General features: G+C 41.8%; 1 protein-coding gene across 2 annotated transcripts; it reads left to right on the top strand.

The window, feature by feature from the left end:
* Nucleotides 1–1,536: 1,536 nt before the first annotated feature.
* On the top strand, nt 1,537–26,868 carry homer1b (homer scaffold protein 1b). 2 transcript variants are annotated; one of them, XM_026186477.2, is made up of 9 exons: nt 1,537–2,053; nt 7,638–7,794; nt 9,755–9,886; nt 11,745–11,837; nt 16,339–16,487; nt 23,433–23,589; nt 23,851–23,961; nt 24,056–24,136; nt 24,234–26,868. In XM_026186477.2, the coding sequence occupies exons 1-9, from the start codon at nt 2,034–2,036 to the stop codon at nt 24,423–24,425; spliced, it is 1,092 nt and encodes a 363-aa protein (XP_026042262.1). In that variant the 5' UTR covers nt 1,537–2,033; the 3' UTR covers nt 24,426–26,868. The 2 variants fall into 2 exon arrangements, with proteins under 2 accessions (XP_026042262.1, XP_026042261.1); XM_026186476.2 differs by lacking the exon at nt 1,537–2,053 and having other exon boundaries at nt 7,306–7,794.
* The last annotated feature ends 15 nt before the right edge of the window (nt 26,869–26,883 follow it).

The following is a 26,883-nucleotide window of genomic DNA, read 5'->3' as shown; positions in this document are numbered from 1 at the left end:
AATTGCTTCTTTGCTAAGTTCTCTGTTATGAGTAGAGACCACGTAGGCTCATCCCTTAAATTAGGTGCCTGTTCATTGCATCGTGATTCACTGATTCATCATAAGTCAGTGTTAAGTGGCTCAATAAAAAGGTAAAGTGAGGAAAGTATAAAGAAATGAGGGGTGGCTTAAGACTTTTGCACAATGCTGTGTATTCAAATGAGGTTAATTTGAATGTGGGCAGGGGATCAGATAAAGCCTAGTAAAATCACAATGGCTCCTTTCATATTATCTATTATCTATTGTCTGTTGAGAAGCTTTAGGATTTGGTCCCAAAAGATATCCTCACTTCACTCTCCACACTCTCTACTATTAAGCTGTTAAAAATTCACAAATTTAAATCATTGTTAGCTGATATGAAAAAATGTATTTTCTCCTTCCACACTGTCCATTTTTCAGTGATTAGACATGACCTTACTGTGAGAAGGTAGGCTAATAAATCTACACCATAATAAAAGATAGGCTGCTTTCATTAACCAACTGCTTTTAAATAAATTATTTGCTGTTTTCTATTTTTCTATTTCTTCAAGATGTGCTTACACTTTATGGCTTCATATTATTTGTATCCCCAGAATTAGATGCTGTTCTAGGGTTTGGTTACTCAACAGATACATTAAAAACAACAACAACAACAACTCACAAAACAGCACCTGTAGACTAATCATGACCCTTAAACTGGAGAAGAATATCATTTAAAAAAAAAAAACAAATATGCAGGAATTACAAACAATAAGCCCAAATGAAAGTTGTATGGGTGTATCATATCATATCATATCATATCATATCATATCATATCATATCATATCATATCATATCATATCATATCATATCATATTTTGAGCTGCAACGAGCAGGGACAACAAACAAAATAATGGGTTATTTATTTTTCTAAGGGTTATTTTTATTTTTCCTATTTTCAGAAATAAATGACCTGTTCTCTGCATCACCTGGGGCTGCTATTCACAGAGAGAAAAAAAACAAACAGAATATTAAAGTAGGAATTTACCTATTACACTAGCGGAATAATGTTTCCTTTACAGCCCTAGTGAGGAGGTTACTTCCCAGTAAACTTCTCATAAAGCATCAAACGGCATCGGTCTCTAGAGCTCCGAGTGACGTCACTGCGGAGGATGGTGTCGTGACGTCGGCAGTTCAATACTGACATGAACTGAGTAGGAGGGAAGCGGATGCATCAGCATCAGCCAGATGTGGAGCGGTTATGGCAGGGAGGGAGGTGTGGGGGGCTTGGATCAATAGTAAAGCTCGAATAAAGCTACAGCAGCACGTTTTAATTCATGGGAACCAATATTACAAATATTGATAAGGACTGATAATTTGTCAGTTTGGTGAATCAGAGAGAGAGACATGCTTTTGATTTTGTGTTGAAGAAGCGCGTGATTTGATTTGATTAGGACATACACAACTAATAAAGAGTGAGTGGAAATGCTGTGGAATAGTCTGGGCGGGAGAGTGGGGGTGTAGCCCGTGAGGCTGTGGTAATATCAGAGAGAGAGAGGTGGGGGGAGAGAGACGCGGGTGGACAGTGTGATGCTGCGCGTTATCTACTGGCTAAATGAGGGTTGTCTTTCCCAGTTTAGGCAGCAGGGCTTCTCCACCCTTTCCAGTAAGGATCAGTAATTTACACGACAACAGCAGGGCGCCTGTCGGATCTCCACTGGACCCTGCGCTGCTGGATCTCCCACAGTGCTTCTGCTGCTACTGCTGCTTCATCACCAAGCGCTTAACGCCGAAGGAGGACGAGGTCTGGTTTCTGTGCCATGTGCAGAACAACATGTATGTGTGAATTCACGCGGTGACAGCGGAAGGGGGAATGGAGCAGTTGTCATCAAATTCCTGCAGACGCACCGACGGTGATACTGTGGAGGCTGTCGTGTAGTGAAAAGACCTTCATACGCAGCGGCCAATCCTAGAGATTTCGGGAGGTTTTGACAGCCAAATAAAAGGGGGGAAAAGAGGCTCAGCGGTCAGGTTTCATGTCAGCCACAACAATGGGGTAAGTGTGGTTATTATCCCACAGACTGAGTAGTTTTCTTCCCTTGTTTTCTGTTTTTACATCAGCTGCAGATGCCTCTCGGGGTATGAACTTGCCTGCCGTGAAAACACAGCAGGAAAAAAATAACGACCGGAGACTATGCGTAAAAATGTACCCAAATTCTATATCACACGCCTTGCGTGGCGTTTAATAGAGCGTGTGGTGGATGCATGTTCAAAAGGCTGTATGACGTGTGATTACGAGGTGCTCTGTTCACGGCCTTGATGTGCTGCACACTAAACAAGGCATTCATGTAACGAGACAACTTATTCATTTCCTCCATGAAGCAGGCCTGCCGTTTTCTGTGTTTAAAAAGGAAGAATAAACACAAACATAATGCTTAAACACAAACCTCATTCAGAAGTTAAGTCTAACTTCAAACTTTTAGGATCAAAATACTCTGTTAATCTGCAGTCATTCCCAAAGTGGGATTATACCGATGGGTCTTATAGGGGCTTTGGCTGTGTTTACCAAAATAAAGCAAAGTTTAAGTTCTTTGTTATTCTTTAATTCTTTAAAGAATTAAAGAATAACAAAGACACACCGCAGTATGAAAATGAGCTGCTTTATCCAGGTCCCTATGTTTACCCCCCTACTTCATTATAGGTAGTTATGAAATTCTCAAAGAAATAATGTTAAAGGGCAGCATTTGTTCTTGTATACTCCCAGTCACAGACAGTGTGATGAATTGTACATGCTGTTCCTGCTCCAGAGAAGGGTTTGAACAGTCAGAGGCTGGGTGCTGTCATATATAGCTATGCTGCACTGGGCTCTGTAATGACAAAAGGTGGCTTTCTGTCTCTATATGGCAGCACAGTGACCGCTGCCATGCACATCCTCAACAACAGGCTTCCATCAGTGAAACAGTCGCCTGGTGTGCACACAGCGCCGCTCATTTGCATGTCCCCTAACCCCGAGCTCAGCGGTCCATTTCCCCCACCAAGCCTGCCGTTCATTAACGGCTGTCTCCCGCAGTTCATTGTGATTAATTGCACAGCAGGGGGTAAACAATGTGGCACAGGCCACAGTGCGATTCTAAGGCATCAGCCAAAACTCCTGCATTAACTATTTACAATACTCTGGAGGCCTCACAGTCGCCCACTCTGCCCTCCCACAGTGTGGGCTGCACATCATTCAGCCATGTCCCACTCAGCTTCAGCTCTCCACCGGGCTCTGCCATACTGGTGACTAAGTTACTGTTATGCAACTGACTCAATGACTCAATTGATCTGCAGTTGGACTAATTGTAAACTCGGATTAAAAGCACCGCGCCGCTTGCAGAGTCTGAATAGGTTCAGATAGGGTGTAGTACACAGACAGATAAAGTTATATTTAACTTCCGGCCTCGAGTGGTTTTATTCCAAGCTTTCCCCCAGCGCCGATGGTGATGGCACAGAGGATAACATTAGAGATGTCTATCAACACCTTCTCTGGTATTCACTCACTTCCTTTTGCAAATACAATCGATGCACAGACAGACTTGTTTCTCTCTCTGTCTTTGCCTTTGCTCGTTTGCACATGTTTGTGTGTGTGAGAGAGACAGAGAGAGAGTATGTGTGTTTACAAGCGCAAACACACACACACTTTAGGTAACCCAACTATTCCCAGTAGACGGCGCAACAGTGACTTGTCCCATTAAGACCTCTCTCCACCTTAAGTAAGATCTACTCCATCTCAAGCTCTTTTCTGTTCAAATAATGGAAAACGCTGGAAATCAGGACATCTTCTATGGGGTGTAGGTGGCAAGGGAAAGTGAGATCTCTTGAGATGGGGTTGTCTCATTATTATGCTTCTGTTTCAGCTTTTTGCCTAGCTAGGGGCAGCTGCACAGTTGAAGGGGACACACTGGAGTAGAAACTAAAGCACAGCCTTTTGTGCTATTAAATGTGTGAGCTGAGACTGGAAACCGTGCCCACATCTGTGCATCAAACCCCTGAAGCACAAGAGGCGGTGTAGGCAACACCTTTTTCCACTCCCGGAAATCCAGATGTGTGTATGTACCACAGAACATTTGGTACATTCATACGCATGGTGTGCACCATAGCTTGGCATATCTTAAAGGGTGCAGTGGTTCACCCCCTATTTTTCCCCCCAGTTTGTCACATTTTGTACAATTCAGTGTTTAAATTCCCAATCCACAAATGTAGCACTCATTGCCATGAAAAGATTTTTCTACTATTTAGAAGTAGTTACAGTGAAATCTGCACACAAGAATGGAGTGAGCATTACTGAGCCTCACAAAGACGCTTCTTCTGTTAGGAGATGTTTTTCAGATCTATTTTTATTCACTCCTATTGTGCTGGAGTGAAGGCAGACACAGCTCAAAACTTGTGAAAATAAAATCAGAACTATCAAAATAGTAGTATGAATAGGATTCACCCTTTAATTCACAACACCCTTGGGGTAGGTGACCTGCCCCCGTCAATTAATTTGTAGATAGGACTTCTATAAACGCCAAATCTGAAACGTGTTCCTTATCAAATGCTTAGAAAACTGCTCAGCATTAACCCCGTAAAGCCTGAACCATGAAATTATTGCCAGAAAATTCTAATTTTTGAACCTTCTGACAAATTCAAACAAACAAACAAAAAAAGAAATATCAGTTTGCATATTTGATTTTTGTTTTCTATAATTTCAGCTACATTTTGTAGAGAAAAAAAAATCACACCCATGATGTAGAGGTCTCAAAAACTCATGTGTCAAATGTGAGAGGCAGTAATTTAAAGGGATTTACTGTGGTTTTTCTTCTTTACTGTTATAATGGATGGTCATATTAAATATGGCCAAAATCTCAAATAATGAAGTCAGCACATGTGCAAATAATCCATGTGAACTAAGACGTCAGACTTTAGTCTGCTCAAAATGCAGATTCAGAAGTTTTTTTTGCTGCTTTTGGCTCCCTCTGTTAAAGAGAAGGGGCAGCCACAATATGATCATTTCATGTTTCAGATAGAGAGTAACCCGAAGGCCCTGCACAAGATAAATGAGCATTATTTTGAGCTGTGACTCATGCAAAGCTCCTCTAGCATAGTACCAGAAGATTATGATGATTATGGAGCTGGGAATGACAACACCAGCTCCCTTTTAAAGTCTCATTTCATACCGTATTAAAAACTGAACAAGTATTATCTCTCCATCGTTATGGAGAGATAATACATACAATGAAGTCAGCAGAGTGTCTCGGGCACACAACCTACTCGTGAAGCCGCTTGACACTTTGGCGTGCTTGTGTTGTGTTCCCGAGCTGCTCAGATTTGAGCAGCTCACAGTCGGTTCGCATGCTCGTTTCTGCCACACTGTGTTGCAGTTAAAGCTTCCCACTCTTCTTGTCTTCTCCTACTGGAAGATGAGTGGATTTATCAGTTCTCGAGCTTCTCCTACATTTATCACCTCCTCCACATTTTCCTCATCCCTCCCTTCTTCTCTCACTTTATCACTCTTCCTCCCTCAGTCATTCTGCCGACCCCGTCTTTCTCTCTGTCTTAACATTCATGTTCCATCACCTGCCCTTGTGTCACGCAGTGTACTCTGCATGCTAAACGCCCCCTCCTTCTCCTCCTCCTCTTCTTCTTCTTCCTCTGTGTTTTTCTTCCTCCTCCACACTTTCTTCCTTCCCACTCACTCACATCCCACTGAAGTGCGCCCCCCCCCCTATAGCATATATTTACTTAGTTCATCGGTGATGGGAAGTAGGTAGGGTCTCATACCTTTCCTTGCAGCTTTTGTAGGCTCTTTCAGTGCGTGTCCCCTGTTGATAAAACAGAGTTCATTGCTGGAGTGCAAGAGGATCAGCACGTACTGAACTGACCTTCATGCCATCCCATAACTGCTAACTATGCCAGGCTATTGGCTCAGGGCAGAGCACTGTAGACAACAAAAAGGACTGCAATGGGGGAATGCATGATGAATCTGAAGCCATTATGGACTGGGCCATCTTTTAAAGGAAGGCAGAAGACTCGAGAAATGATTCTTATGCACATTTTGCAATCAAATTCCCTCATTTATTTTGCTTTCTTTTAAAAGTTCAATTGTAGGAGTGAGTTCTGTTTTTTCTTTCTTTCTTGACAACTAGTGGGTGTCATTTTGGAACAAAACTCTTTGGCAAAGGCATTTATGTAAAAATGAAAGCCCAAGAACGAGTCTGTGTTCGGCACGCACACGCACACAATCAAACGACAAGGAGAGGAAAATTTGCCACAGCTTCATCAAATTATGCAATGAAAAACGACGCGAGTTGCCAAAGCGGCTATTGCACGGATCATACCGACAGGCCGTGGTTGTGTGATGTGTGCTGGGAGAGAGTTGAAATGACTCACAGTACCGCCACTTACACTGCTGTCGATGATTATGATAATTCGCGCACAGCACTCCACAAGCAGCTTTGTGGAGCGGTATTAATCATCCCAGATTCACTCCCTGACTTCCTATACTCCACATTCCCCCCCCCCCCCCCCCCCCCCCATCATTCTCCTTTCTGCCTTTTCTCTTCCTTTCCCCTGTCTTCGTGTTTTTCTGTCTTTCCCAGTCTTGGCTAATCACACACAGGAGGGGTGCTGCTGTTGAATTTTAATATTCATTTATACAGCAAGCCTTTGATGTCCCCCATCACCCCCACAGTGCAGTGTAAGCACTTCTCTATCTCGTTCTCTGCCAGCACTGCCAGCCCAGAATATCTCCCTCAGCACCCTGCACTTTGAGTTTGTGTGTGTACTGACTGTAGATATTACCCAAGAAGCCCCAACAATGGTGCAATATACGAGGGCACTGTAGGAGCAAAAGGGGAGAGGAGGGGGTAAGTGAATGAAGGGTGAAGGTTGCACAGGGGTGATGGGTTGTCTAAAAATATTTTTTTTTTAAATGACTGTTATATAATTTTCAGCCCTAATAGGGGCTAATCTAAGCCCTGGCTTGAACGTCACACAGAGGTCAAATAGGAATTAAGACATCTCAGATAAAACCGTAATAGGGGGCTGGACATGTGGAGATGATCTACACAAACGCAGACCCCTTCCATGCACACACACAAGGATGCAGATTTAAAATCCCATCATGTTTGTGTCGTTGCTTTTGTATGTTTGTGTGTGTGGAAACTGCAGCTCAGTGGGGTGTGTCTATGCTAGTTAACTGTGGCCTACTGTCTATATTTAGCCTGAAACCCTCTCCTTCCCTCCTGTGTGACCCTCGCTTGGTGCTGCAGGCATTCCCATATCAGAGCACAGAGACGGGGTGCTGTCTTGCAAAGAAAGAAGGACAGAGTGTGTTCTGGGTAGACATCCAATATGAGAGGAAGTTTAGGTTTAACATGTATGATTGAATTCAGTTGAGCCAGCTTCTCATTCGTATACAAGTCACTGAGTATGTAGTGACTCGGTGACAGCCTCTGTGTCTGTGGTGTAACTATGGAGGATGGCGAGCTGGTTGTTCATTTACCCAGGCGATCTGACTCCCCTGTGGGCAACAGGGGTTTCGTTGCCGGCGGCGGGTTTGGTGAGACGTTGGTGTTGCGGCACAAAGAGGTTCACCACTTCTTCTTCGTTCCCTTCAGGGAGCAGCCCATCTACAGCACGCGGGCTCACGTCTTCCAGATCGATCCCAACACTAAGAAGAACTGGCTGCCCACCAGCAAGCATGCCGTCACGGTTTCCTACTTCTACGACAGCACGCGCAACGTCTACCGCATCATCAGCCTGGACGGCACCAAGGTGAGCGGCTCATCCGGGTTGCTGATTCACGTCTTACCCCAAATCTTGCATATGAAACACCGGCTGCTTTTCATTTTTGCCAACTGGTGTGGTTTTATTATGATGTTCCAGATGTTTCAGTGTAATTACCTCATCACTCATCAAACAGGCTTCACTGCAATTCACTGAGTTTTAATGGTGTTTATAATTTATTATATTTGGAAACTAATGTGCAAACACCTCTTAAGAGAGCTCAGGGTTTGTAGGACGTCCCGAGACCGGCAGCTCATGTTTCACTCATGCAACTGCTCTTTAGTGTCTTTCTGCACTTCTATACTTATATCTTAGAATATTCTTTTTGTTAGATATCCAGGAGGGGCACTTGATGTGATTGGCCCTAGCTTTGCATGACTTGGGGCAGATTGGAGCTCTTTATAGGCACTGCACACATGCACGCCCCCTGCCTGTTACGGAGAAAGGAGGGGTGAAGCTAAATTAGAAAAACAGATGACAGTGTGAGGAGAAAAAGAAATAGAAACAAGGAGACACATACAGAAAAGAAGCCAGGTCTTCAACACGGTCAATTTAGCAATCGTCTCATATCATCCAGCACAAAATAGATAGCTAAGTTCAACTGTTATGTAACACACACTCAGTGACTTCTCCCCTTCACTAATAAAGCATCGTGCATTGATGCCAACTAGAATGCCAAGCATTACACAACACTGCTAATTGATCAGCCATTAATTTGTCCTACATTAGTGTTTTTTAACAAAGCCAGCTGAATTATGTAAAAGAGGTACACTTCAATTCTGGTTCATGGAAAATGGAGGAAAAGGCTAAAGATTTTTGGTGGGTTTTTTTTTCTTTTCTCTAGTCCGTCTCTCAGTATTTTCTGACTTTGACAATCCCTCTGTTGCATTGAGTCTCTTTGTTTTCCATTGAAGATGTGAATCTCTATAAACCAATCATTTTAAATTTTTTTTCTCAATCGTCTTCATTCGGCTGGATCCTTTAAAGGTCGCCGCAGCAGATCATCTACCTCCATTTCACCCCATCCTTAGCATCCTCCTCTGTTCCACATCCCTCTGCGTGTCCTTTTTCACTATATCCATTAAATGTCCTCCCTTTATCCAATATATCCACTATCCCTCATGCACATGTTAAAAACCATCTCAACTTTGCCTCTCTAACATTGTCTCCAAACTTTTAAATCTGAGCTTTCCCTCTGATCTTCTCATTTCTAATCCTGGTCACTCCTGATGAAAACAGTAACACTTAAAGAATCTTAATAATCTATTTAAAATGCCTGGATACTGTAGTGTCATTAATAGTGTTATTAATATCAGTGTATTTGTTAAAAGCCACGTTCAGTCTTTGTGGGATTGTCTGTAAATGGAAGCTGCTATCTGTACTAGTAATAAAAAACAACAACAAAGACATGTCACCATCATGTTCTGAACTGCACATTCATATTTTTTATTGTTTAAAAAAAAAGATTTAGGTCTAGAGGGGATCTATAAGGCACACAGTACCACAGTATTTCTTTAGATTATGCGAAAGGTTGTATTTTTAGAATCAAATAGTTATTTGTTCTATAAAATGAGAGAAACTGAGAAGTGAAATAGTCAAAAATTGAATTAGTTGAAGAAACACTTTGATATTTTATTTTGAAAAGCAAAGATACCTTCACAAAGACCTGAAATAGTTAGTTACTTACAATCAAAGATCCAAAAAGTTGATTCTGTTCATCTGAGCACGTATCAGGATATAATCGAACAGAGTCACTCTGGATCAAGATGTAAATAAGAAAAATAAAGAAACTAGGCTTTTAGCTAATGTGTGTGCCACATACATACAATGGAGAGTTTCACCAGCGTTCTCACTTTAAATCTTTCTAGCGCTCTATTTGACACCTCCTGTCGCGATACACACAGTTAATTTGATGCATATTAAGTGGGTCTGCTCTTTTTATTTTCAGGCAATAATCAACAGCACCATCAGCCCCAACATGACGTTCACAAAGACCTCACAGAAATTTGGGCAGTGGGCGGACAGCCGAGCTAACACTGTCTATGGACTGGGATTCTCCACTGAGCATCATCTATCCAAGGTACCACCCCTATCCACCCAAACACTACACACACACATATACACACACACACACACACACACACACACACACACACACACACACACACACACACACACACACACACACACACACACACACACACGTTACTTTACTACCAAACTCAGCAGTACAGACACGTCGTCTGTGCCAGGAAGGCAAGGATAACGAGGCTGTTAACAATACTTATAAGCATTCCTTGTTTTATACCGCACAATAACGCGGTGTGGTCATGTGACCTGAAGGTTGCTGAAGGTCAAGTGTTCTTTTCCTCCATCTCAAAATCCCTCAAACAAATTTCTCGCTCATGCTTCGTCATTATAAAACTCCCGTTAGCAGAAAAGATAGGATCCAGTGGTTGTGCACTTTGCATTTCACATGCTGGTTTACACCGACTGGCTTCAATGTATTTATCATGAGAAGAACTACATAACCTGTTCTCTTTTTGGCTCTTTTTTTGGCTCATGGCTTAAGAAAGGGGCCAAAACTCTGGATTTCTCAGCCTCGTATGCTCTTAATTTGACGTTTACTTTGGAAATGGAGCACTTCGGCAAGGACTAAAGGTGCTGTGCACAGCAGTTTGTCACTAACTGGACTCTGCTCAGTGGCCAGGTACCAAATTATCCAATTATGTGTCTGTAAGGTAGCCGGTTGCTGTATTACAGTAAGACAACTGCTTGGTACCACTGAATCTTATCGTGAGTTTATGCAAGTATAATTTATAATCTTAATAAGACATTGTACATAAATAAAGCTTACAATAACCTGGACAGTCAGTTCAGTTCATCCATCCAGCCATTTGTTTCCACTTACCTAATTCTGGGCTGCAGGGTGACTGGACCCTGTCCAGTCTGTTATAGGGCGAGAGGAAGGGTACACCTAACCTCAATACAGAGGATGAAAAAGTAACAATAATAATAATGATGATGATCAACAACATACTTTTCTCAAGTTACTTGCAAATGCTCAACATCAGTGCTTTAACCGACTTGCAGGCAGTTAGACTGTGAACAGGAACTCTCTGAGAAATACCTGCCAGCCAAGTGGAAGTATTTTCTTTGTTTCAAATTAGAAATAATCTAATTCACTTCTCAGATGACCACAGTGCCAAAACTCCTGAAGCACTTAAACTAAACTTATGCATTTAAAGCACAGAACCAGGACTATTATATTGCACTGAAGTAAAATGATATTGAGTTACTTATTGCAACTCCACTAATGGCGGACACAAGACCGACTTCAGCTGAGTCAATTTGATTTCCTCACCACTCAGCCCTCTGCAGTACTGTATATACTAAATCAGTGTGGGAGTCGCATCAGTGATGAACCACACCCTAAAGGGACATTGGGGAGGTGGGCTAGTGTGTATGTGCCAGAGTGTTTATATTTGCTCAAAGCCCCTCAGCTGAGCTCGCATTACTGCTTCAGCCTGGCTGAATGTATCTTTGCTCTCGACCAAAATAACCCAAGAGATCAACTTCAGCCGCTGACAACTTCTCATTACAGGAAAAGTCTAAGAGGAAAATGGCACAGTTTGGTTAGCTCTAAGTATGTGCGTGCATGTCCAATGGAAAGATTGTCATTGGAGACCCCGCTGGGTCATATTTCTGCAGAGGAATTATGGGTAATTCTTCTCCAAATGCAACTGCAGTTTTTTAATGGAAACAGCTTCTCTCTATACGTCACAGGACTAATACATACTGAGCTCTTTCTTTCTCTCACAGTCCATTTAAGTCGATATATTGTGCACATACAGATGCATACATACTGCACAGATTAAGCCACATTATTGTAGGAAGTACAGCACACAATCACTCACGCACTTGTCCTCTGTGTCCAGTTTGCAGAGAAGTTTGCAGAATATAAAGAAGCAGCAAGACTCGCTAAGGAGAAGAGTCAAGAAAAGATGGACATGGCCACATCTCCTTCTCAGGTATGTTCAGTATGCCCTAACTTAATCACAACACCACCACCACAGTACTCTTACACGACTACTCATGACTACTGTCACAGTCATGTTGAGTAATAAACAGTTATAAGCAGGAAAAACAATAATTTTACCTTAAATTATATTTTATTTTACCAATTTTTATCTGTAAAAAAACTAAAATAAATAAATGAATAAATAAATAAAAACAAACAAGCAACACCTCTCCCCCAAAACTTACATATAAATGCCCATGGTAGTCTGTTGTTAGGTGGTTCCTAGACAGATGTAGCTAAAATTTCATTTCCTATTGGTTTATGGACTCCAGTTTTGAAGCATTATGGTTCTGGCCATTTTAATTTGTTGTCACACATGTCACGGGTGAGGGTGGATTTGAATGAGAAACAAAAGGGCACTTCACAGCTAAAGTATCCATGCCCCCGATTAACTTTAAGTTGAAGTTTATTTATACAGGGAGTGCAGAATTATTAGGCAAGTTGTATTTTTGAGGAATAATTTTATTATTGAACAACAACCATGTTCTCAATGAACCCAAAAAACTCATTAATATCAAAGCTGAATGTTTTTGGAAGTAGTTTTTAGTTTGTTTTGAGTTTTAGCTATTTTAGGGGGATATCTGTGTGTGCAGGTGACTATTACTGTGCATAATTATTAGGCAACTTAACAAAAAACAAATATATACCCATTTCAATTATTTCTTTTTACCAGTGAAACCAATATAACATCTCCACATTCACAAATATACATTTCTGGCATTCAAAAACAAAACAAAAACAAATCCGCGACCAATATAGCCACCTTTCTTTGCAAGGACACTCAAAAGCCTGCCATCCATGGATTCTGTCAGTGTTTTGATCTGTTCACCATCAACATTGCGTGCAGCAGCAACCACAGCCTCCCAGACACTGTTCAGAGAGGTGTACTGTTTTCTCTCCTTGTAAATCTCACATTTGATGATGGACCACAGGTTCTTAATGGGGTTCAGATCAGGTGAACAAGGAGGCCATGTCATTAGTTTTTCTTCTTTTATACCCTTTCTTGCCAGCCACGCTGTGGAGTACTTGGATGCATGTGATGGAGCATTGTCCTGCATGAAAATCATGTTTTTCTTGAAGGATGCAGACTTCTTCCTGTACCACTGCTTGAAGAAGGTGTCTTCCAGAAACTGGCAGTAGGACTGGGAGCTGAGCTTGACTCCATCCTCAACCCGAAAAGGCCCCACAAGCTCATCTTTGATGATACCAGCCCAAACCAGTACTCCACCTCCACCTTGCTGGCGTCTGAGTCGGACTGGAGCTCTCTGCCCTTTACCAATCCAGCCACGGGCCCATCCATCTGGCCCATCAAGACTCACTCTCATTTCATCAGTCCATAAAACCTTAGAAAAACCAGTCTTGAGATAATTCTTGGCCCAGTCTTGACGTTTCAGCTTGTGTGTCTTGTTCAGTGGTGGTCGTCTTTCAGCCTTTCTTACCTTGGCCATGTCTCTGAGTATTGCACACCTTGTGCTTTTGGGCACTCCAGTGATGTTGCAGCTCTGAAATATGACCAAACTGGTGGCAAGTGGCATCTTGGCAGCTGCACGCTTGACTTTTCTCAGTTCATGGGCAGTTATTTTGCGCCTTGGTTTTTCCACACGCTTCTTGCGACCCTGTTGACTATTTTGAATGAAACGCTTGATTGTTCGATGATCACGCTTCAGAAGCTTTGCAATTTTGAGACTGCTGCATCCCTCTGCAAGATATCTCACTATTTTTGACTTTTCTGAGCCTGTCAAGTCCTTCTTTTGACCCATTTTGCCAAAGGAAAGGACGTTGCCTAATAATTATGCACACCTGATATAGGGTGTTGATGTCATTAGACCACACCCCTTCTCATTACAGAGATGCACATCACCTAATATGCTTAATTGGTAGTAGGCTTTCGAGCCTATACAGCTTGGAGTAAGACAACATGCATGAAGAGGATGATGTGGACAAAATACTCATTTGCCTAATAATTCTGCACTCCCTGTATAGCGACAAATCACAACAACAGTTGCTTCAAGGTTCTTTATACCGCAGGGTAAAGACCCTACAGTATTATGGAGAAAACACTAACAATCAGACGATTCTCTGTGAGCAAGTGCTAGGCAACAGTGGGAAGGAAAAAAATCACCTTTAACAGGAAGAAACCTCGAGTGGAACCAGACTCATGGAGGGGTATCCATCTACCATGACTAGATGGAGGAAAAAGAAGAGACAAAGGAAGGCATATGGAGACAGGGCAAACCACTCACTGTGGGAATAAGAAGACTCTTATTGTCTATTTTTTCTCTAAATGCTATCTTAATTAGAAAATTAAGCTAATGCTATATTTAAGAAGTCAATATAACAGCAACCGATCCCATGAACTCATCAGAAAAATATTTATCTGGATATAGAAGCAGGTTTATTTCCGCCAAAGCTTCAGAACAAATAGAATTAATTTTGCAGCCAAAAGAGTCGCCCTCTGCTGGCCATTAGAATGGTCGCAGGTCAATGTATTGGCTTCACTTTTCTGACCCACCAGTAACATCCATATTTTATATATAGTGTGTGGGCATAAGCTACCAGTGTGGTACATATTTTTTCTACATGTATCCGTGCCATAGATTACAAAAAAACTGTGCTCATTGTGGCGAAAAATTAGCCTGTATGCTAGCCTTTAGTTTGTGGAGGAAATGATACTAATAATAGTAATAATAGAGTGTTTTAGAGTATTCGTAACTGTGCCAAAATCTGTTAACCGGCTTCATGTTTTTTCCTTATGGAGGCTAGGGGAGCAGCCTCCCGCTGTACTGCAGCCTACTATATGTGCCGCAGCCCACATAGGTTAAAACGCTACAGTACCATGTGAGGAAGTCTTTTAATGAAGCCAGGAGAATAGCTGCTCCCTCACCTGGGGTTGAAGGCTGCACTTGCAGCTCTCAGCACCACTTGCAGCTAGAGGCTGCGAAGCTCTACACCAGGGTCCCTGCTGAAAGGTGGTGTTTTACCCACATGCCTGCTGGCTTTTTATTCTAACTTCTAGATCCTCTCCTTTACCTCGTCTAAATGAGGTAAAATAAAAACGAATCATGAGACACAAATTATTCTACTGAAACAAGCTGAGAATAGAGCTAACTGCTATATGCTGGTCCCAATAGGCCGAATCTCAGTGGAAATGCATCTTGAACAGATATTAAATCATATACTAATGAATGCGGAGCACAAAATGTAAAACCAGGCGTAATCTTCCTCTTATCTCTCACTTCCTTCTTGCCCATTAGAGGCGTACAGGCAGCGTCATTGTGTTACTGTATTGTGCCCAAGCCCTGAGTCTTAATAGCTTTGTTTTATGTAAGTGCAGCAGCCAAATCATTTGTCTCTTGTATAATCCTGGGGTTGTATGGGATATAAAGATAAGAATTAATCTGTAATTCTCTAATTTCCCAGTGCTATAGACTGCTAATTTAATGTCCTGTAGGAATGTCAAAATTTTTTGCGACACAGTAGTGAGAGCTTTGACAGCGAGAGAGCGCCTCCTGTTTTCAAAATATCATTGCTTTGTTTTTAAATCTTGTCGTCATTTTATAATATCACAGACATTATTATCTTTTTATATGATTTTAGTAATATAAGCTTTATATTGGGCACTGCGCTAAAGTCTGATTTCTTTGAAGTTCAGTCTTTCTTTGGACACTTTTTCACTGACCAATTCCAGAGGAATGCTTTTTTGATTGCTAAACCACTTTACACTGATGTACAACAGTGAGCGTCTGCAGCCATCTGTAAAACATGGAGGAGGCTCTGTCATGTCTTGGGACTGCATTTCATCCAATTGAGTTTGAGATTTTGTTAAAAATTATGGCACTTTGAACACAAAAACAGACCAGCAGGTACCGATCCACCATGCAGTACCATCTGGAAAACATCTGATTGTTAACAGCTTCATTTTTCAGCATGAAAATATAAAACTATGAGTCTCCCCAGCCCGCAGACATCAAAATTACTGAAGCAGTGTGGGATCAATTTTCTTTTAACTTTGACTTTCAAGCTTGTTAGAATTTTACAAACTCATAAATGAATGAGGGGTGGCTTAAGACCTTTGCACAGTACTGTGCATTAGCTATAGTTTATTTGAATGTGTGGAAAGGAGCTGAAACAATTAACTGTTTAAATAATTATCGAAAGAAATGTAATCAAGTTATTAAAAATTTTTAAAATTATTTTTTTTCGGTTATAGCTTGTTAGTATGAAAAAAACCAAGACGTCTTATCTTACGGTGCTTAAAATGAGAGGAATAAATGAGTCATTTTATTGGGAAAAATACTTGATGGGTTACAAGCTCATGATAACTATCTATTACCCAGTTTTCTTAAACACCTAATGCTATTTGTCTTGAAAATCCAACCACTGTTTGCATGTTCTGCTTGATTATTATGTTTAACTGACAGTAACAGCTGAATCACCGTGTCCACATGCAGGAGTCTCCGGCAGGCGAGCTCTCATCACCTTTGACCCCGGTGACTCCGCCCATGGAAAACATCAACGGCACAGATGAAATCTGTGACACGACTCCCAACTCAGACGCCCGTCCCGAGCCGGCGCAGAACGCTCTGGCCTTTGCACACAGGTACATCCCACATTATGATGTGTGACATTAACGCAGTCGTAACGACGTGAGCATGCAACTGCTGTCACAGTCATATCTAACACAAACAATGCTAAAACAACAAAATTAATATGATTGGTGGTTTGTCTGCTGTTTGTCTGAGGCACAGACATGTAGCCTGCACCTCCCTTCTTTATGCGTGTTCACCTTTATATGTTGCATGTCAGCATGGTCGTGAACGCCTTCTATTCACCGCTACTCTCTCATGTTTTTCCTCTCTAGGGAGCAGTTTAAGACTTGTCGGGTCTGCTCTTTCTGATAGGGATGTCAGTTCAAGTCCTGACTACTGCGACACCATAACTACGCAAAACAAACAAACGAACAGGAAAAAAAATGTTCAGGATCAAAGCTTTCAAAAATTAAGAGCCCGATTGCAGATCAGCAACAGGGAGGGTGCTCTTTCCAAAAACCTGATGCACTGCCTGTTTAGCAACTTTTAAAAAGTAAGGTTAAACCAGCACGCCAAAACTCCAGTAAGAACGAATGCAGTGATATGGGCGCAAGAGTTCTTCTTGAATTATGATATTTACACACTGGACCAGCAAACGATGTAACTTTGAGTGTTTCTCAGGTCTGAGAAATAATTTCACTTATTCATTTTTGTTCAGTCTGAGCATGCTCGGTGAGAAAAGCACATTTCTAATTTTGTGTATGCTACTGCGATGCAATAACATCATGTCAAATTCAAATCTCTTGACTGAGTAGGTGTTGGTGTCACCTCTATGCATGCACCAGTACTGTTGTGTACATTCCTCTGAAATGGATAACTCATGTTGCTTGTGATTGTTAATCCTGGTTCATATGCACCAGACTGTGTAAGATTCAGAGGTTAAAGAGTTGTGTAAATATTTTTGTTGTGTACAATGGCTTTCTGAAAAGGTGCGGTTGTGCGAGGCTCATCGCCAGAAAGTTGTCGATGAAGCATTTATGTAAGACTTATATAACACACTGTGGGTAGTGGGAGGCAGAGAGAGTGCAAGACAGACAGACAGAGACAGAGAGTATGTGTCAGAAACTGGGAATAGCGAGAACGACAGAGAGGGAGAGGTGCTTGTATAAAGTCTGTACATGAGTCACTCATACCTAAACAGCACAGCACCAACTGCACACACACTCTCAGCACAATAAATAAACTGAACAGACGGGAATGGGCAATCAGTTTGAGTTGTTCAACTGAGTGGTTTTCTTTTTTTCTGAGGAGAGGAAATGTTATCCAATGTCACTTGTAGTCCACTGTACACACGGGTCTTTTTATTTGTAAAACCTCTGTAACTTGTGCCACTTTGGTTATTTCTCTGGCTGCGATTCTTATTAATTAAAGATATCAATCAATATCAATCGCTTAATGTATTATCATTCTTTTGTTTTTTCATTTGTTTAAATACTGGCATATGACTGGAGAAGCTTTTTTAATATTTTAAACATACATTTTGAGATCTTGAATAGACTTAGAATACTTATTAAGAACTTATTAATGAGGGAAAGTCTGAGAAGTGTATGTTCACAAAATCCTGCCACCACACGATGATGTCTGTGAGGCTTCACGGATCTGTGAAGTGAGAGCGGGATGTAGAGAGGACACCCACTGCCTGCTGCAGCCTTGCTGCTCATGTGTCTATTAATGCTGCATGCGTGGGAGATGGGGTCGACTCTCTGCATTCGCGATGGCAAGTTGTGGACGTAACAAGCGAACCTCTGTCTCACGTTTTCTCAGAGGCATATGCAGTGAGGGTAGAAGCAAGAGCCATCCAAATATTTTACCACGTAACCCTTCATTTTTCTGTCTCTCGATGATTCACACTTTGCCAGTCTTATATCATCGGACTGTTCCCCGAACCGATGTGAAAAAGTGTTTTTTGACAGCTGGTTGATAGCAAAAAGGAGAAGGGACAAAAAAGGAATACAGTGTTTTTTAGTGTATTTTATGTGCTTACTTCTATGCTATTTGTGGAGACTCAGGCGTCAGTGTACAAAAAGAGTGGAGACCTCTGTGATGGCTTGACTCTTGGCTGTATATCTGTTGATGACGATGTTGATGATCATAGTGTATATGTGTAAGTACCGCACTGTTGCTTAGCGGGGCTGTGTAGGCAGGCATGTGTGGGAGCAGAGGGCAGAGGGAGGAGGGATGAAAGAAAGCAGGTCCACGAGAGAGTTTTTATATCTGGACGTGAGCGTGGCTTGGCAGGTCTGCACCGGACTCGCTTTGAATGGTTTTCTGAATATTGTAAGACCTTTTTCGTTGGGACTGCTGGTGCTGTGTGTGAATGGTGCTCTAATGTCGGAGGATGTAGGCGTTTGTCAGTGGGTTTGCGGTAGGCTTGCATGAAAGGAGACCGTGCCAGTGTCTCCATTCCACTTGTGCTGCCATGGCAACTGCTCAGCCTCCCCGCTTCTTGAAGGGCTGTGCGAGGAGAAAGAACCTACCTGGCAACCAGCAGGACGCGCCAGAAACATAAGAGCTGCAGAAATAAGTTTACGCTTTGTGTTCGGTATCTTTATTGAGATGACGCTCGACATTGTGAAGCAGCAAAGCAAAAAACAGAGTGTTGATGCTCATGATGTATTGGCAGTGTATACAGATTATCTTCAAAACACAAAAAACATTCAGAATTTTGCTGGAAAAATAACATTTAATAAAAAAATTTAATTGGTTAAATAAAAATGTGAATCTGAGACTGGATTAAATCTGCTCCTTTAATGGCTGCCTTAATGATACATATCATCACAAAGAAAAAAAAAGAGTTAATTCCATCGTATTTACAACTTCAAACTGATACAAACAGGGAATGATATTTTTTTAACATCACATTCATTTTTATATTTTAAAAGCACCAGAAATCAAGAGACACCAACTGAAAAACATCTATTTCTATTAACATTTCTGACATGTAAATGATAGTAGTTCAGTGGCACAGCAGTATTAAACTTACCCTCATTGTGTCTCACACACACTTTCCTCTCTGCCCTGCCATCCTCAGCCAGAACAGTGCTCAGGTGCCCCCCTGAAACCTCTGAGCCAGACTCGTTTAATGACGACGAACACCAGTGTCAAAACATCTTGCACTCTCCAGTTCTCCCTTTGTCGCTCTCCCTCGCTGTCTCCGTCTGTCTCCGTCTTCACATCTTGACGTCTTGCCTGCACTCTGGCTCTCCGAGCTGGTGCAGCGTGGGGTTTATACATTGGCGGGGAGGCATGCCTTGGTGACAGCTCTGCTCCATCTGTGTATGAGCATGTGTGTGTGTGTGTAGTTGGGGGGTTGGGGTTGTGTGTCTGGTAATATGTGCATGTGTAGGATGAGGTGTCGTCTCCCTCCTATGCGTCACACATGCAGACACACTTGCGCTCACGGAGGGGGTGGCTGTTGTGTAAGAAGTGAAGGCGCCGTGGGAGTCCTGAGTGAATTCTTTCTGGGCTTTCTCGCTTTTACTCTTCGCAGAGTGGGTGTTACGGAAAAGTGGAGTGCTGCGGCAGTGTGTGAGCATATACGGTTGGGCTATACAGTTTGTGTGTGTGTGTGTCAATGAGGGGGTGGAACAAAACAGAACTGAAAACATTGTTATGGATCATACAGACCCTCATCACCCCTTGAGCGAGCTAAGCTTCCTTTTGTGTTTGCACCAGTGTGAAAAATTACAGTGAAGTATGTGTGGGAGTAGGAGTTCCTTTTTCAGGGATACTTGACTTGATGCAGGTGCTCGACAGAGTTTAGATCTAATGGCGCCAAAGTCAGACATTATGTGAGAGACAGGGAATAGATGTTACATAAATCTAGAGATACTGTATGCAGTGTACAGATCTAACAGGAGAGCACATAAGAAACATTTCCCTCCCTAAAGTTGTACTTACTAATACACTAGGAGCCAGATTTTCTTGTGTGTGTTTTTTAAGCGGTCCTGAGCAGTTTGCTCACCAGGCTTTCTGAAAGTGTTTCAAAGCTGTTTTCTTTGGACATTTCCAGTCCAGTTCTTATACCTGAGGGTTTTTGAGCAAAGAAAGCCACCTTATCCAAAGAATGAATTGTTGTGTCAATGCATAACAGAAGCAATTTCAAATTGTATCTTTAGGGACTTTGTTACTAGCACCCAGTCACAAAAACACATAATATGTTTCCATATATGTAGCAAAATCTATGACAGATGCCAAAAATCACACAGTTTGGTTAAACGCAAGGCTGTTTAACCAAAACCTTAGAATAACTTGGGATGTTGAGAAGCACCTTTGGGAAACCAGGACAAATGGAGAACAAAAGAAGTAACAGGCCTAAACAAAAAGTATCTACAGAACATGATCTGTGTCTGAAAGTCATGTTCGAAAGAAATATGAAAAGAAAAAAAAGTCCAGGAAAAATCTGACACAGGCCTGACTGTTTACTGAAGCCTCATCAGAAATGGTCTCAGTGGAAGATCAGGAAAGACTGAGTACATGTTGTGTTCATATTAGATAATGTTCAACAAAAAATTCACCGGATTTACAACAACAACTTCCAATCTATCCATCCTCGTATCTTTATCTGGGCTGCAGAGGGCATAACCCTGAAGTGATAGGGTACATCCTGGACAGGTCACCAGTCTATCACATAGAGACAAACAACCATTTGCAGTCACATTAACACCTTTGGGTAATTTAGAATCATCAGTTACCCTAACCCTAATAACTGCATGACTTTTAACTGTAGAAGAAACCAGAGTACCAGAGAACCCATTGCAAACTTGATCAGATTGTGGATTTGAACGCAGGACCTTCGTGCTCTGAAGCAACAGCGCTAACACCATGCCCTTGAGCTGTCAATCCAGACATAACAAAAGTATGAAAATTAGGCTTGATGCAGAATTTTCTTTATGTTTTTGTCCTTGACAGGTTAAACCACAATAAATAGCAACAGCATTTATGTTGTCATGGTTGTCTGCCTCTTACAACCCCAGTGATTTTCCTGTGGTTTGAAATCTCATGTGATCTTGTGAATTTCGTGAGTGCAGGCAACTAACCACACTTCCTAGATTGTATCATGTCATCTGAACAAGAACAAATTAAGTTGCAGATCCAACATGATTTGATTGCGTTCACCATAAAAACTTGACAAAATTTTGTTCAAATGACAAGTGAACTTGTAAATGTAACCACCCAATTTCCTTTTTTTGAGTGTATGACAAGTTACACAAGAACTGGACTGAAAATCAGTGGCAACAGATCTTGTGCAGTGATGAATCTAAATTTTAAAATTTTGATTCAAATTATCTTCAGTATGCATGGAGGAAGTCAGGAGATGTACAACAGTGAGTGTCTACAATCATCTGTAAAACATGGTGGAAGCTCTGCCATTAGGCTGCGTTTCAGCCAGTGATGTTGGAGAACTTGATGAAATTCATTGGAATGACAAAGGATTTGAATCTTTTACATAATACGATACCCTTTTTAATGTGGAAAAACACTGCAAATGCATTAAAAACTTAGCTGACAGCAAAAAACCCAAACAAACAGTGGAACACTATCAGATTGGCCTCCCCAGTGCCCAGACCTCAACATTACTGAAGCAGTGTGGGATCATCTGAGAACAGAGAATTAAACAAAAGACAGCCAGCATGCAAAGAAGAGCTTTGAATATCTTTCCCAAAATCTGCAGAAATATTCCTGAAGACTACTTAATGAAATGTCCCAACAGTTTGCCTGAGAGAGTTCAGGCTATGTTAAAGAATTAATGTGTTTCATAACAAATATTGACTTTCAGGCTTTTTAGAATTGTACAAACTCTGCACCTATTTTCTATTTTGTTTGCTTGTATAATATACTGTTTGTACATATTTAAACAGTATATTATTCCCCATTTATTATATATATGTAATATATAATAAGATATATACTATACAACTCTGAACCTATGAATGAAAAGGACAAAAATAATTTTTTTGTTGGTGCTTTAAAATCAGTCACATCACTTCGTCATCTACTCTGTGAGTAGCTGGACCAGATTAGGCTCCAGCCAGTCTAAAGGATATAATCTCAGATTATAGCTCATCTGTCAGACAGCTGCTTTCACAACTACTGCCCGTGAAGTGCTGACCTCCAGCCTGAGTGCCCACTGCAGTCGTTGTTCCCTGTTATCTCATGTTCGTGTATTTAGGAATATTCTTTCTAAAAGGTATTATTTATATTTTATACTGTGACATACAGTTTCATGGTCACGTGAACACAAAACAAATCATACTGACCATTTTCATTAGTTAAATTATATCCCTCTGTTGTGTTAACAGTAACAAATTTACCAGATTAGCTGGTAAGATTACAGTTAATAGCAGTTTTATAGAATAACTCAAATTATTTGGGAAAATTACCATGCACATGCATTCCTTTACACCCAATCATGTTTCTATCAATTCAGAGCACTGAGTTACATTTCTGGGGATTTATTCTAACCCTAACCAGAGCTACTACATTCCTAATCCTAATCTTAATCTTAACCCTTAGTCGGACTTTAAACCAAATCTTCAGGCTAAAATCTGTGGGCCTGCTCTTTGCCCCGAAAGGGTCCTTAAAATGTGAATATTTGTCGCTCTCCTCCAACTTTCAGGAAAATTGGCCTGGATGTTTTTGTGTAATCTTGTCTACACACAAACAGACAAATAAAAAAACGTAACCTTCTTGGTAAACTGAAGTAATCGTGCTCAGCTCAGTGAAGCCCAATAAAAGTACGGATTACAATGAGAGATGCAAACCTTATTAGATGTACAATGAAATGATCTAACAAAATAGAAAATGATAACTATGAAGTATTTTTTAATAATAATCTGCATTATTGTTCGATGGATTGATGGATTTTCACCATGCATTATCATGGAAACACGAGCACTTATCGTCTAATGTCACTGTTGGTGAACTGACAGCATGCGTTTCCCTGTGTTCTGCAGCCCGGCCATGACAAAACACTGGGAAGCTGAGCTGGAGGCACTAAAGGGGAACAATGCCAAGCTAACGGCAGCTCTGCTGGAGTCCACTGCCAACGTCAAACAGTGGAAACAGCAACTGGCCGCCTACCAGGAAGAGGCAGAGAGACTACACAAGCGGGTGAGCGAGGAATGGGGGGGCCACAGGGATGCTTGTTTGTTTTCATGTGTGATTAAATCATTTCAATTTAAAAAGGGGTGATCATTTGGTGGGGGTGCTCTGAAGTTGGGATGAGAGGGAAAAAGAATAAAAGAGAGTTGAGTGTAAGCATGCGGGAGAGTAAAGGGAAGAGGTCGTCTGGGAATGAGACAGAGAGCCTGTTTCTGTTACACCGGTTCCTCTCTGGATCTGAATAATGATGTCCACAATTTATTCTTGCAGGTGACTGAACTTGAATGCCAGAGCAACCAAACCCCAGTGATTAAATCCCAGAAGACTGAGCTCAACCAAACCATAGAAGAACTAGAGACTGCACTAAGGGATAAAGAAGAGGTGTGTGTCTGTGTGATTTTTCCCTAAAATGAAAATGCTCATGCACGTTAAATTTAATTTACACAGCACTTTAATTTTTTTCTTACACCCCCAGGAAATGGAAAAGTTGAAAGAAGAACTGGAAAACATGAATGACCTGATGGAGCAGAAAGACACACTCACCCAGAAACTCGAGGTGAGTCAAAAGAGTGGGACGGTCTCTATCTTCTATCCTCCAAAAAATCGCCCCACCTTAATGAACTAACATGCCAACATCATCTCACTGTGCGCAGGAGACGGAGCTGCGCAGCCGCGTGCTCGAGGAGCAGCTGGCGGGTGCCGAGCAGAGGCTGGAAGAGAACCAGGAGGAGCAGGAGAACTTTAGGAAGAGCCTGCGGACGCTGCTGGAGCTGCTGGACGGCAAGATCTTTGAGCTGACGGAGCTCAGAGACACCTTGGCTCGACTCATAGAGGAGGCCAGCTAGAAGACAAAGTTACCTAAACTTCACAGACAGAGCCATATGACAACTTACTCTGACACCTACCCACTATGCCCCCTTTTCCCCTTCACAACCCACACAGATTAAAATGAGACACTGCCCACATTCATATTTCAGTCAAAAAGGGCAGCTGTTCCCCTGTTTTTTTTTACCTTGCAGGCATCCAGTTCCTACCAACCGCAGGCGCTCCTGTGGCTCGCGACGATGCAGGGTCTACCTCAGCTTGCCTTCTGATGGGCTGGTGTAGGCATAACATCGGCTGAACTGGTAGTTCCTGCCCCCCCCAACCTACCCCCTCACACACACACACACACACACACACACACACACACACACACACACACACACACACACACACACACACACACACACACACACCCTTTCGCAAAGAGTTAACTTGAGAACTGTGCCTCAGTGCCATCTACTGTTTGACTGGGAGAGCTGCACCACAGCTTGCAGCATCACACCACACCGTCACCCCCCCTCCCCCCGCTTCCACTCTAAACTGCACCCCCACCCCCACCCCGCTCCCCCGGAGGGGAGCGTTGAAAGTCATGTGGAAATAATTGCTGTTAAGACTCAGAGAACTGCGCCAAAGCTGCCAAATCCCCCCGAAAATATTGTCCTCTAACTAGCAGATGCTTTGATCCAAAGTGACTTACTGTACAGACGAGAACTGAACGGAGAAGCCCCATGTTTGAGCTCGGGCTGCCAGAAGAGAATTAAAGGATGACTCTCAATACAACAAATCAGTCAGTGTTACCTATTTGTCTGGAGTAACATCACAGCTACCCCCTCCCCACACCCAAAATCCCAACCTGGGAAAAATATAGTTCGGTTTACTTCTGTATGTCCGCAGCCAGTTTAAATTCCTATACGATAGACGACTACTAAATCTTCCAGAGGCGTTGTTCATGCCACACAGAAAGTTTCGGGTGTGTGTGCCCACGTTATATTCAACATGAAAGATTTCTGCATCCGGACTGCTTCCACCATCACAGACCTGTCTTCCTGCCAAACTCAGTGTGGTGTGTTTTTCTGAACAAGGCCTGACATAATGTGTGCCTTCAAGCACATATGAGTGGAGAAGTGTTTGTATATAATATGTGTGTGTGTGTGTGTGTGTGTGTGTGTGCGTGTGTGTGTGCGTGTGTGGAGCGAAACATTGTGGACAATGAGGCCGCCGACACTTAACACACACACACACACTCTCACACTGAGCAATACCAGACAGGCTCTTTTCGACACCTTCTATCCGACTCTATCAGGTACTTTACTCAGTGGACTCATGCAGATATAGGTCAAATGCAACTAAGCTGGTCTCCCCCTGTCCAACAGAAAGTGTACTACTTTTGACCGTAAAACTGTGTGGCAGCCCTGTCTGGTCGAAGTAGTGCATCGTGAAGGGCTTCTAGAGTGTCATCTTGGTGTTCGTAAAATCTCCACCCTCGGTGAAACTGGCCGCAGGTTTTCACTCCTCACTGGTGAATACAGAACTGCACTCAGTTTCTATTCTTTTTTTACACAGAATATAACACTGATGATATAATTATAGAAATGTACAAGACAACTTTCTACTCATGACTGCGTTTAAATGAATGGCTGGAAGACTCAAAATGCAGTAACGCCTTGGGGTGGCTTTTTGTTGTGTATTAACCTATGAGTGTTCAGCCTGTAGGTTGAAAACAGCAACAACAAAAACTCTTCTGTGCATTTTAAATGTGTTAAAAAACACAGTTTTACACATTCTGTACCCAAATATAGACTTACTGTATACAGCAGCATTTATGCAGGTAAAATCTAAAGCTGTACCTTAAACTCGCTTCCTTAAAATTGACTCCATTTCTAAAGTGCACCTTGTTTGCGCTTTATTTCACTGTTATAACTCCCTCTATGTATTAGATTTGTATTAAGTAATACCACAGCAGCTTTCTGCAGGTTAATACACTGGAATAAGTCTCATGTAAAGGGAAATGTTACTTTTTTTTCTGGTTTAACGTTGATGGTTGAGTGACAGAGATGGAATACCTTAATATTAATGCTATTGTTAATGAATGCCTTTGTACAGTAGTGGATAAGAAGCTTTTCATTCTCCTGTTTTGTAACTTATGGTATTTAAATGTAGGTATTATTATTGTATTTAGAGGTATGAGAAGACTGGCAATATTTTTGACTATTTAAAGTAATTTTGAACTCATGATATTAAAGAGGTACCTCAGGCCAACGATGTTCATAGACTGGTGAGACTTGTGAGTTCGCAGCTGAAGGGATTTATCACATGCTGGTGACAAACGATCAGGAGACATACTTGTTGGTGCTTCAGCCAAACTACACCCTCTGTTGAATTCAAAGTCAAAGAAACACACCTCTGTGAACTAAGAAATGCTATGTTTTTTATTCAAATACAGTGACCGCGGCGTTCAGTGTGTGCAAAGTGTTTGGG

The sequence above is a fragment of the Astatotilapia calliptera genome, chromosome 12 (genome assembly GCF_964374335.1).
Source record: "Astatotilapia calliptera chromosome 12, fAstCal68.1, whole genome shotgun sequence".
Classification (NCBI taxonomy): domain Eukaryota; kingdom Metazoa; phylum Chordata; class Actinopteri; order Cichliformes; family Cichlidae; genus Astatotilapia; species Astatotilapia calliptera.
The sequence above is the reverse complement of the archived record's forward strand: the minus strand, read 5'-3'. Positions and strand labels throughout refer to the sequence as shown.